This window comes from Lissotriton helveticus, chromosome 7, assembly GCF_964261635.1.
Source record: "Lissotriton helveticus chromosome 7, aLisHel1.1, whole genome shotgun sequence".
Lineage (NCBI taxonomy): Eukaryota > Metazoa > Chordata > Amphibia > Caudata > Salamandridae > Lissotriton > Lissotriton helveticus.
The window spans coordinates 1,042,110,343-1,042,122,385 of NC_136068.1; the positions used below are offsets into that span (position 1 = coordinate 1,042,110,343).

Sequence of the window (12,043 nt, forward strand, 5' to 3'; positions counted from 1 at the left end):
AAGCAGAGTCCTTGTTTCTGAAGCAGAGTCCTTGTTTCTGAAGCCTCCGGATCCACCCGAGATGGTTAGGAGTTCGACTAAGTACAGTGGAATGTTGTCCTGTAAGTCTAAAGCAAATCCTAGGCCGAAAAGTGAGCCAATGAAGGTCATAAAGGATAGAAACGATGAGGTTAAATTTACTTTCTTTGCAAACCAATCTAGCATCTGTGTGCAAGACTGCTTTGCTTGGGGCCAAGTGTGAATGTGGGATTCCAGCATGTAAAAAAATCCTGAAATCTGATCTTGAAATGTCAAGCGCATGTAATGCTGATTTAAGTTGATAAACATGGATTAGGTACCTTATTTCCTGTAATGTACAGGATGGTAGTTAGCAAATTTGGTAAGCATGTTAATGTGTTGGATGAACGCGAAGGTAGGGTCAATTGTGAATGTCAGAGATTTGACTGCTTGGGCAGTGATGGATCTAAGCCGTTCAGATTTAAAGCATAACAAGCATTGGCATGGTCAATAGGTCTCGCCAACTGGACCTTAGAAGTGTCTAGCCATGCAGTAGAGTAGGGTTTGGGGGCTTAGACAAGTATGCCGCCTTACTGATATTTTCTACGTCTTTCTTTTATTGCATCCAGCTATACAATACAACAATTGACATTACACCTAAAACAAGCCAGGACTATTGGCTTTGTCAATGGTTGTTAGAGCATAAGATAAATAAGTAACAACAATTACTTTGTAGTATATGATATTGAAAATGCTTCAGTTCTAAAATGAAACTGAGACTGTGAAACAACCATAAGGAGTCTCTTTGAAGTTACATCAAACACTGGTGAAGGTTGGTACTGCTGCAGAGTTAAGGTTTTTTGTTCACCCTGAGGATGAGGGCAAAAATGGAGAGACGGATAGGGACCTGTCTCGGCACTTGTTTTTAGAACTACAGTTGACAAGCACCAACAGGGCCCGGCGGCTTTAAGCCCCGCTTTTAGCAACCGATGAAGCGCGCATTAGGCTCACTGTGTCTCATCATTCTTTCAAACGTTTGATCCCTAATTATGGATGCCCAAGATTCTCTGTCCTGGACACAGGCATCTGGCACTCTATCCCGGAAAACATTAGACCTAGCACGCATTCAGCACCGTCCACAAGCTTGTGAAGACCTGTCCACTGGGCTGGAAATGGGTAAGACACAGGGGAACGGAGTTCCACTGGTAATTCTTTGTTGCAATTCACGTCCCTCCTCGAGATTGTGTTTTTCATTAAGGGTGTGTCAGAGAGTCCATCCCAGCTGATATGAGAGCGGTGCAAAGTAGGAGTTTGAAAAAATAACTTGTATGTTTAAAGTAATTTGACTATTGGCAGACCACGTGCTGCCAGGCACGGACTTCGCACTGGGATTTGCCCCCTCTCCACTGCAGACATTCTCTTGTCGGCTCCTAGTGAAAATGATTTCCAATTCCAGTTGTGCCTAATTCTATCGGTTTGCTTTGCTCATTTATTTTTTTGCCCTAATCTTGGAAGCTACCGTATGTGGGGTTGTGATGGTGCAACACAAATCAACCACAAACAGAGCCAAGCACATCCACGCACATATACAAGCATACACACTCATGCAAGAAGGCAATGAAGAGGGGCCATGCAGGCACCTGATCTGCCAGCCAGAATCTCTCCCCAGCTCCTCATGCTGCCCAAGGAGAATTCCCCCCTCCCCACGGCACACACTCCACCAGATGCCTCAAGCATGTCTCTTTAAACAAAATCTAAAAAAGTGACAAAAAAAGAAATATTTTTTTTTAAAAGGTGCCAACTAGGAAGGTGATGTAGTTGCCCAGAATGCCAGCCGTGGCCGAATGTTCAAGGGTGAAGGGGAGGGTGCGCTGGACATTAAAATCTGGGGCTTTAGTGAGGGGAGAGGGTTGTTGTGATGAGATGGACACAAATTGGGAAGTATTTGTTCATGCTTGATGTTTATGATTTTTTTTTATGAATGTCATAAATTGCTAAACTGGCAACCGGTGCCCGTGCCGGGGAAGAGATCGCCATGCCAGGCACGTCTTTAGAAGTATTTTACGAAAACAGTGACAAATATCTAGCTGAAAAGAAGAGGCCCGGTCTCCCTTAACCACATGCGCGCTAGCGGGTTTTCCCGCTGCACGCTGCGATTTCAAAAATCGCGCGTTACGTGACAAAGCCAGCTCGTCATGCGCGTAGCGTAGGTAACGCCCATGACAAGCTGGCTTTGTCATGCGCGTCGAAGGGGTTAAGGGAGGAAAGAGAGCGAGAGATGGGTCTTGCTGAACTAAGAGTCAGAGATTTCCGAAACACCTTGTCCCAGTCCTTCCCATCCCCCCTCCCCCTCCTCACCCCAACACTGACACCCCTTGTGTATCAGCTTGGCAGACAAGCATTGGCAAAGCGAATAGGTCTCGCCTTTTGGCTTTGCCAATGCTTTTCGTTGACTGTTCAGCATTTTAACAAACAGTGGAATGCCGCGGGCAGGGGGTGTGTGGGGGCAGAGGGGGTGGTACCTCACGGTGCCGGAAGTTGGGAGGGAGGCAGGGACAATGGGAATGAGAACAACGCGAGGGGGTGAGAGCATGGTGAACACAGACAAGTGGGGCGGAGCAAAGTAAACACAACAGGAAATTAAAAAACAAGCCAGGCAAAAAAAAAAAATAGTGCGGGTACTAAAACATATGGCCCGTATCAAAAGAAAACATGCAGCAGGAGCAACGCCAGGGCGGAAATAAAACAGCCACATGGCTTTACAAATGTACTCTATCCACAAACCAAAACAATGGCATTTAGAAAGGCAGACTATGTAACCAATCACAGGCGGTGGGAGTGTGGTGGGTGTCTTCTAACTTCCCAGAGACATTACAGCATGCCTCGCAGAGCATGCGAGCTGCCTCTAGGTTCGACTGAAAAAGGAATGGATCAAACTTCTTCGCAGAAAAGGATACAATAAGAAAATCTGAGTTAAAAAGGGAGCAGTCTTTCATTCGAAACTGAAGCCAGCAAAGATAGCTTTACAGGTTGCTGATTTTGCGAAAGCTGTTGTGTTAGGTACAGCTTAGAATCATGGGTGTACTGATGAAGGCTTACTCCAGGGTCTCTCGTTATTAAGTCCAATGGCTCCAAATAGATGTTACAGAGAACTGGTGGAAGAATACACACCTTTGGGGGCTGGAGGAGCCCAAAGGTTAGTATGGTCAATGAGGAAACATAGCCTCCAATTTTTACCACGAGATGGCGTAATGAGAGGGAAACCACTTAAAGACATTTTCTTTCATGACTATGCACTGTTCTGGTGTGGCTAACAATCACTTTATTGAAAGCAGAAACATAATAAATGAAGACCATCAGACATCCATCTGTGATGTCCAAGATGTGGTGACCCTCATTCAGGATATTAGGGTGACCATTTCAATACTGTATGCAGCTCTGAACCCTGATTAGTGTTTGGACAGGGGTTGGGTCTTATAAATGTAAGATTAGTTGTACACGTTACAACCTGTTAATTGGCCTTGCCTAGCCATAGCAGATTTAAAAGTGGAAGGGAGTTAAGTAAGGATGCACAGATCAAAGCCAGGTTTTATGAGCATAGGAGTTATCCGACACGACTTTATGGGGATGGAGGAGTCTCCTGGTTTAGAGAGACAATGATCAAGAAGGGCCAGGAGTTAGAGAATAGAGAGAAGTTAACCTTGAAAATTTTGAAAAGTAAAAATTCTTAAAACAATGTGCGTATCTCAGTCAGCTGGCAATGGTTTGAAGATTGTGGGAGAGGTGGGTGACTTTTTTCAACATTTCTGAGCATTTTGGGGAAGAGAAGGAGGGGTAAAATATAGGTCTTGCCAGACGATAGACATTTATTGGTGGAAACAAGAAAAAATGTTTAAGGATAGTGTAGGTTTGCACTGCAGCAAACTACACTGTCCTTTCTCTTGGGAGTACTTCCATTCAAGGTTAAAGGAAAAGTGCAGCATTCTTTTTCCAAAGTGCAAACAATTTCGAGATACATTTATTTTTTTAAAGCAGATTGCTCGAAAGTTTAACTGCAAATTGTACATTTATTCCTCAAGCAGCAAATATTTTATGGGTACACTGCTTTAAAAATAAAATCAATCTATCTTCTATTCTTTTAAATGCATGTGCATAAAATAATGGAACATTCTGGGAGCATTATAAATAGCCACAAATTGTTGAATGTTGCCATCATTGCACATTTTTATACTGTAACCCCTTTATTAATGCCAGCTAAGCTTACATTGCTTCCTCAGGGCGCTCACCCTAAAAGTAAAGGCTTTGCAATAATGAGCCTTGCATGCCACCCTGAACATCCTGTACATGCAGGTGCACATCTTGCCTTAATAGCAGTCAATACTCTATCACATAACCATACGGTGATACAGTAAACTGCCATCCTAAGGATTTGCACTGCAGGGTACTGAGTGTACTTGTTCGGTGCAAACATGCAGACCTTTTGCCCTTGACCCCAAACAATATGTTCTGAGTGTTGTGCGATTAGAATTCCACACCCTTGGCTATGGAAAGGCAGACAGGCAGCCATAACCATGTGTTTAATATATTTAAACATATATTTTACATCTCGTTATAGAAATACATGTTATAAGTAGCACCATTTGAACATCAGCAATGCCTGCAAAGGAATATAAAATATGGTTGTGACAGCAATTCCCATAACGAAGTAACATAATTTCCACGTAAGTGTCCCAAATATGCTTCTAGGACTTGCTCTCCAAGTTCAATGGGAAAAAACGTCGGCATCCAGCAGTTTGGTTGGTGCTACAAATCAGGAATTTATTTGACTTATGCATGGTTCTGATGCCTGGGGTGTGCACACATTCATGTGTTATTCCAAGCAACAACTGAGGACATTCGATTGGTGAGGCTTGGGATCTCCCCTGGATAGAGCAGGTCATATGCATCGAGTCCAGGGCACAGGTACTAAATAAAGAAGTGGGGGGACGCTCAAAGACAGGAAGTGATGTCACAACAGGAAGTGACGTCACGAAAGGTAAAAGCATTTGACCGGAGATGCTGGACCTCAAAAAGGGAAATATAAGAGTCTCATATCATTATATGTCACGACTAAAAATCTCTTCATTATATTTATCGATGTCTACATAGAATTCCAATCCAGTTATCAGTATGATGTTGACATTTCGACCCCATATTAATAATGATGGGGTCAGCATCAGGACAGGAGATACTTTATGGCTTTCGAGGATCCATATGGCAACCATAAGGGAGCCAGCAAATATTAGGACGTCAACCCACCTTGACAGCTCACTGATGCGAGTCAAAAAAGAAACAGGGTGCCTCTTGCACCCACCTGTGATCGCGCTCGAGAGATTTTATTCTCTGTATTATGTTCTCACTGTCTACGTGACACTGCGCCTGAATCATGTAGCATGCCATTTCAGTGTGACCATTGTGTACAGCTTATGGTGTACAGCTTTCCCGTTCGAAAGGCAGTCTCTGTTGCAGAGGTAGGAGTAGCGTGCACTCATCTTCTGTGCACCGTCTGCATTCAGTTAATGGCAAGAATACACTTTATGCGTCAGCAAGGGCATCTTTGCAGGAGGGACAGCGTCCACCCGGTAAAATAAGTGGGGGGACGCCGCCTACCCACGTGGTACCCCGACTCGAGCCCTAATCGAGTCCACCAATATAAAGCTGAACCTAGCACTAGTTTTTGAAGACAAGACGTAGCACATCCATGTACTGGCACTCTGTAAAGCTGATTCTACTTCAGTTCCCCTTAGCTTGACTTCACAGGCAAGACAATGGGACTATGAAACTCTAATGGCCCTCTCTCTCCCTGACACGTCTTCTCTCTGTGGCCACCCACTTTCAACTACTAATTTCCTTCCCCTAGTCTAGCTTATCTGTATCTCAGAGCGGTATTTATAAATGGTTTTCGTTCAGCTACACACGCAGAGCAGCAGTGTACAGGACTGAGCTAAGATACTTAATTACAGCATTTCAACTAAGCTTTAAAATACATGGGACACTTTAAACTAAGTCTAAAAGTATCCACAAAATAGCCTAGGACTGGAGATAGAACAGCAAATAAGACTTGTTTTATTTTGGGAAGTGTTGCATTATTTTTCAAATACTCTAGGGTTTAAGATAGACAGGTAATTTAGCTGTCCCTGTATCCACACCACAAACCCTCCTTTAGCCCTTTTCTCGCATTCATAAGTGTCCCACGCACGGGATAATACGATCACTAACCTTGCCTCGTTTAATAGCATCAGGAACACTTTGAGAGATCGGGTGAACATGCATAATACAAACCATTTCAAATAACGTATTAATAGGAAGCCTACACGTAGGGTAGTTAAAAACTGAATACCCACAGAAGCCTTACCTGTGAAGGAAGATGGGTATTATCCGGAGTCTCCGACAAAAGCGACCCCAGTGGCAGACGGGCAGCATGGCACAGCCGATAAGACACGAGCCGGCCCTCTGTAGGGATCTCTGTGGTTGTATTCAATGGTGCAGGAAGACCGCAGAAATTCCTAGAATGTAAGGACGCCGAAGGGTTAAATGCCCTTGGGTCGTATTTAGAACAGGCCTGTTGTCCTGTATCGTTACAGACAAACCAATAATTAAAACGAAAATCCTCGATTAGCTATTACTCCTGTAAAGGACGTTTCCTCTTGTATTGCGCGGTGAGCAGGGTCAAACCATGTGGATGCCCAAGAGTTCAAAACCAATCAAATGGGTGAAAACATATCCCAGTACTTGGGAAAAGTAAAGTAATCCTTAATTGGGCGTTTGACTCTTGGTAGTCAGTTGCTCATTGGCTGTAGTGCCTCCGAGGCTCTACCGTGGGTTAGATTGGCTGAGGAGACTCTGACACTTGGCTGCAGGATCAGGAAGGCAGAGCTTTGCCTCACACAGTTTAGCTGCTGCACATCTCGGGCTTCTATCAGTGGGCGGGCTGCGTGACGTCAAATAGGGAGGGATGCAGGCTCCTCATTGGACGGCTTTCTCCTCAAGTCTGCGTCAAATGAACCGAGTTTCGGCCAGAGCTGCCGTCTTTAGAACCGGGGACCCTGGGTGCAGTTACTGTCAGCGTCCATTCAACAGCTTGTACTTCTGAGATAATCAATCTCCCCGTGCCTAAAAATGCATGTGATCTTACGTAAAGTAGTCGAGTTTGCGCTAAAACAGCACAAAAAAGATCACACTTTCAGAGGTTGAGTTTCGCATAGCCGGACACCGACTCTCCCCATTCTCTTTCACGATCCTCGTACAGACCTCCGTCCTGTACCTGCCCATGTAATTGCTCCCACACAGCCCCTGTAGAAACGACACACACGATACAATTAGATAGCGACTGAGCAGAACAGCAATATAATCGACTCACCTTGTCCTTGGTCACATTCCACGGTGATGCACTTGACGTTCTATACTTACCTGTGTAAGATAAATCATTGTGCCGATCATTTATCATACAAGGTAATGTAACACAAAATGTAACGATAATAAGCAATCGCATTCATTAATGTAATGTATGGGGTTACTCCCAATAAAGACTCCACACCTTGATGCTGTCTGACTGTGTTTATTCACTTATTTCCCTACCTAAAGAGCGCCGAGCCGATCTGCCGTTTATCTCGGCTTTCGCGCCTGTAATGTGCGCGCAGCCACAATATGGCCGCCAGCACGTCACGTCATGACGTGACGTGCGACGACTAGAGCGCAACACCACATATCTCCCCTTTTTCCAAACAATGAAACTGTTAACTCACAGTCCGCCGTCCATATCGAAGTCTCGAAATCTTGCCGGTTTCACCACCGCTCTTCCACTTCGGGTCAGCCTCACCGGAGTGGACAGAGTCTCCTTTTCCTGAGTCTCTATGCCCGCTCCTCCATTGCCACGCGCAGCCTCGCTTCCATCTCGTCTCCTCATATCTCTTTCCCTCTCAGCCCCCTGGATGCTGTCGTCAGCTCTCTCCTCCTGCTGTTCTCCTCTTCTCTCGTCCAGTTCCACTTCTGCTTGCTCCTGCTCCGTGTTTCCTTCCTCCACGTCTTCTAGGTCTGCTCCACCTTGGTCCCATCGTAGGACACTGTTGCATCTTGCCATGCGATCCTGGGACCACACGTTTCCATCGCTTAGCAGAGCCGCTCTGCCGAACACTTCCTTGACCTGCATAGGCTTACTGTACTTGCTGTCTCCCTTTCTTTGTAGCGTGGCCAACTTTACTCGCACCCATTCGCCTTTTTCCAGACCTGTCTCTTTTACATTTTTTCGGTTGTTGTAGTGTCTCGAGTAGATGGCTTGTGCCTTTTCCAAATTTGCTTGCACCACTGCTGGGGACCACTCGCTCGTTATGGTTTTTTCCTTCCATACGCGGTTGTCCCGAGTGAATGGTTCACGACCCCTCAGAATTTGGAAGGGGCTATATCCTGTCCCTGTGGGCGTGATTCTGTACGCCCACACCATGTGCCACATCTCCTTTTCCCAGTCTTTGTTGTTGGAGATGGCTGCCTGGACCGATCCCATCACCACTCTGTTAAATCGCTCTACTAGTCCATTTCCAGCGGGATGGTAGATGGCCGTGTGTTTGGCTAGGATACCATTTCTCTGCATGAAGTTGCTCCATTTTTCTGATCTGAATTGGGGCCATTGTCGCTCAGGATGGACTTTGGGATACCGTCCCTCACAAAGGTGTCAGACAGGAACTTTATGATGGTCTCTGTATCCATCGCTTCATCTACTTTCAGCTCTGGCCATTTCGAATACCTATCCATGAGGACGCACACATATTTTTGGACTCCGTGTACAGCCAGGATCGGGCCTAGGATATCAGTTCAGTTCAAAAGTCTTTATTTCGAATATCCAATCATAAAAGACAGTACATAAAAACACCAAATTTTATAAAACCATGATCTAAAAGTTTTCTTCGTCTAAAAAGGTATTAAACTATTTAGTGAGCCTTCACTTTGTGCTCTCCTCCTACTAACTTTGCTGTGTGTCCTGACTGCGTGGGCTGTCCTGCCCTGAGGCGCTGACTGGAGACCTAGGAGCCCGTGTGCTCCACTTCGGATTTTTGCTGCTCGAGTAGGGGAGAGAAGCGTCCAACGCAAGTAGCGGGAGCGGGACTGCGAGGCCCAGAGGTGCTAGCGCTTGTCCATCGCGCGCACCTGGTGCCTCTCCCCGCCCCCTCCTTGAAGGCTATTTCACTTCTCGCGGCCCCAGCTCCGCGGGTGCCGCTCGCTTTGCCTGCCTTCACTTTGTGCTCTCCTCCTACTAACTTTGCTGTGTGTCCTGACTGCGTGGGCTGTTCCGCCCTGAGGCACTGAATGGAGACCTAGGAGCCCGTGTGCTCCACTTCGGATTTTTGCTGCTCGAGTAGGGGAGAGAAGCGTCCAACGCAAGTAGCGGGAGCGGGACTGCGAGGCCCAGAGGTGCTAGCGCTTGTCCATCGCGCGCACCTGGTGCCTCTTCCCGCCCCCTTCTCCTTCTTCTACTTAAATAATTTATCATACGCGAACGCGGGACGCGCGCGGACAGAAGCGCGGACGAAGACCGGACAAAGAGCGGGCCCTCTGTGGCCCTCAGTGGCTAAAGTAGGCTGGGCTGGGCCCACTTATTAACATTTGATAATTCAGAGATAATTTTACTTTGTAATCCATTGATTGTATGTAGACGTTGGCAACTGCTGCTTATTCAGTGTCTCTGTATACGTGTCCCATTGATTTCGTGATTTGATAGTATTTGTTTTATATATTTTAACTTGTTCACTGGCACTATATACTTTTCTACTTTACATATTTTGATTTTAGCTGCAATATGACTGCCAAAAAGCTAAGATCTGGAAGACTGCTGGGGGGAAGATCAACAGCTAAGACCAGATCTAACCCACTCCGAAATAAGAATGTTTCAACAATTCAGTTGAAAGGCCAAAACCAGATTTTCCAGCTCTGGGAGAAATCGGTAGATAGGGTGCCCCAGGAAAGTACTGCTTTCAATAAGAGTGACTCCTTGACTTTATCACTTAATCCATCGCTTAACCAACACCCGAAGGAGGTAGAACCGGGAACTCTTGGTTTAAGTTCATGTACTACTGTGGGTATTCTATCTACTCCTTCTTTACTTTTGGAGAATGATAAATGTTTAATCTCCAGCCTAGATAATCCCAAAAATATCAAGACTCCATTGACATCTGTAAATGTCTTGCAAAATGGGATACTTTCCCTCTCTAAGTTGAGGGAGGATATAAACGAAGACTCACAGTCCCTGGATATTGACCCAGTGTTATGCGAACGTTATTTGGTTGATGTACCTAGGGCATTGCTGGAAGCTGCGAAGACCCCAATGGGCGCTACCCATTCTGGTCTCCATCTTTTTAGTAGTACCCCCTCTTCCAATTCACAAGATCTTTCCCTTCAGTCAAATATGTCTAAAAGTCCAATGCTCAATATAACAGGGATTGAGGCTATTAATGATCCTAGCTTGAAATTATCAGAGAAACCCATATCTGAATTTTTACTTTCCTTGGAACATTTGCTATCCTCAATTCTGACGCTACTGAATAAATTTGTGGGTAGCTCGGATTGTGTATTGGATTCTGTTACCCAAATTTTAAAGGCTTTATTATCAAAAACCTGCGAAAGGAGCTGTGGCTCAGATTCTCCTATTACAATACCTCCCAAAAACCTTTTAGCTAATGCACCTTGCTTGTTAACTGAGAATATACTGGTTGCACCCGTGTTGAAGGACTTATGTCCTATTTTGAAAACATCTGCTTATAATTGTATACGTGATTTCGTTCCAGATATTGTTTCAGAGGAAAATAGTATTGTACTACCAAATGCTAATGCCGAAAAGGCATTATATCCTATTTTCGATCCAGATTTTAAGGGGCCGGAATTGGAGGAAAAAGTGGAAAAACAAGGAAAGCATAAGGGGAAAAAAAGAGGAAGTCTCTCCGTAGATTTAAAAAGAGGAGGCAGAGACAAATTCTCTTTGAGAATCCCCAAGTTTCCTTTAAATCCTCCTCTGTTGAAGTTGAGAACGTCAATGATAATGGATCTCTGAGGCATGACTCAATTAGGTCATCTCCTGAATTTTTGGGGCCTTCCGTTAATTCCGATGAAATTATTACGAATTGTTCTAAATTAAATTCGATAGAACAGGGTGTAGAAAAAGAAAAACTCATGATCCACCCCCTAGCGGTAGAAGAAAGAAGCTTTGTCCCCGTGGTATCCACTTCTCTAAACCCTTCTGCCCCCTCTTTCCACATACGGGCAGAGGGGGTAGTCTCAGGTCAAAACTCTGTTTATAAATCGATGGAAACCCGTACTGACTCTTTGCTTTTGGACTTCGTCCCACTATTTGATATTGATTTAAGCTTGAATAGATCTTTTTTGCTGAAATGCTGTAAAGACATCGAGGGATTAAAATTAATTAAATCAAGCGATATTGACCTAGTAACAATATTGGGATCAGGGTCTACGTCATTTACTAGGGTAAGGTTCTATTCAAATCTGATAGTGAATCTTATATTAAATAAAGCAGAAATTTTCCAGAGTCAGGGGATTGATGTGGTGCCTTTTACCGCCACATGTGTAGATAATCATATTGCGAATGGCTACCATAGGGGATTGGGTCAAGTTGGCCTCTCTCAACCTTTTGATGATTTAAAAATTTGTGTCTCAAAAACAAAAAGGATAGTTACACATGTCATTCCACCCCCAATAACAATAAATAGGGGCATAACTGAAAATGAACAGCAATGGAATTGGTTACCTGGTGCTCTGGCGACTAAGGTGACAGACAACCCTAGATTGTTCTCTCACCTTTAGCAGTATCTTTTCTGTTATTTCCTGGAATGCCGCCGGCATCAATAACAACCCTGAAAAATTATCGTATCTTTTTTCTTTGAATGCCAATATAATCTGCATCCAGGAAACCTGGTGTATTGACAAATTGAACATAGGGAAAGATTACTTCGTATTGGAGGTGGCGGCAACCCCCTCTAGTAGAGGTCATGCAAAAGGGGGAATC

The 12,043-nt window shown here is 44.7% G+C and overlaps 1 protein-coding gene across 1 annotated transcript in view; it reads right to left on the bottom strand.

The window, feature by feature from the left end:
- MRPL12 (mitochondrial ribosomal protein L12) overlaps positions 1-6,745 on the bottom strand; it is a 96,687-nt gene extending 89,942 nt beyond the window's left edge. Inside the window, exon 1 of the mRNA XM_078653840.1 lies at positions 6,392-6,745. Coding sequence (XP_078509966.1) covers positions 6,392-6,459 — 68 coding nt within the window. The 5' untranslated portion in view covers positions 6,460-6,745. The remainder of the gene's footprint in view (positions 1-6,391) is intronic.
- Between the last annotated feature and the right edge of the window lie 5,298 nt (positions 6,746-12,043).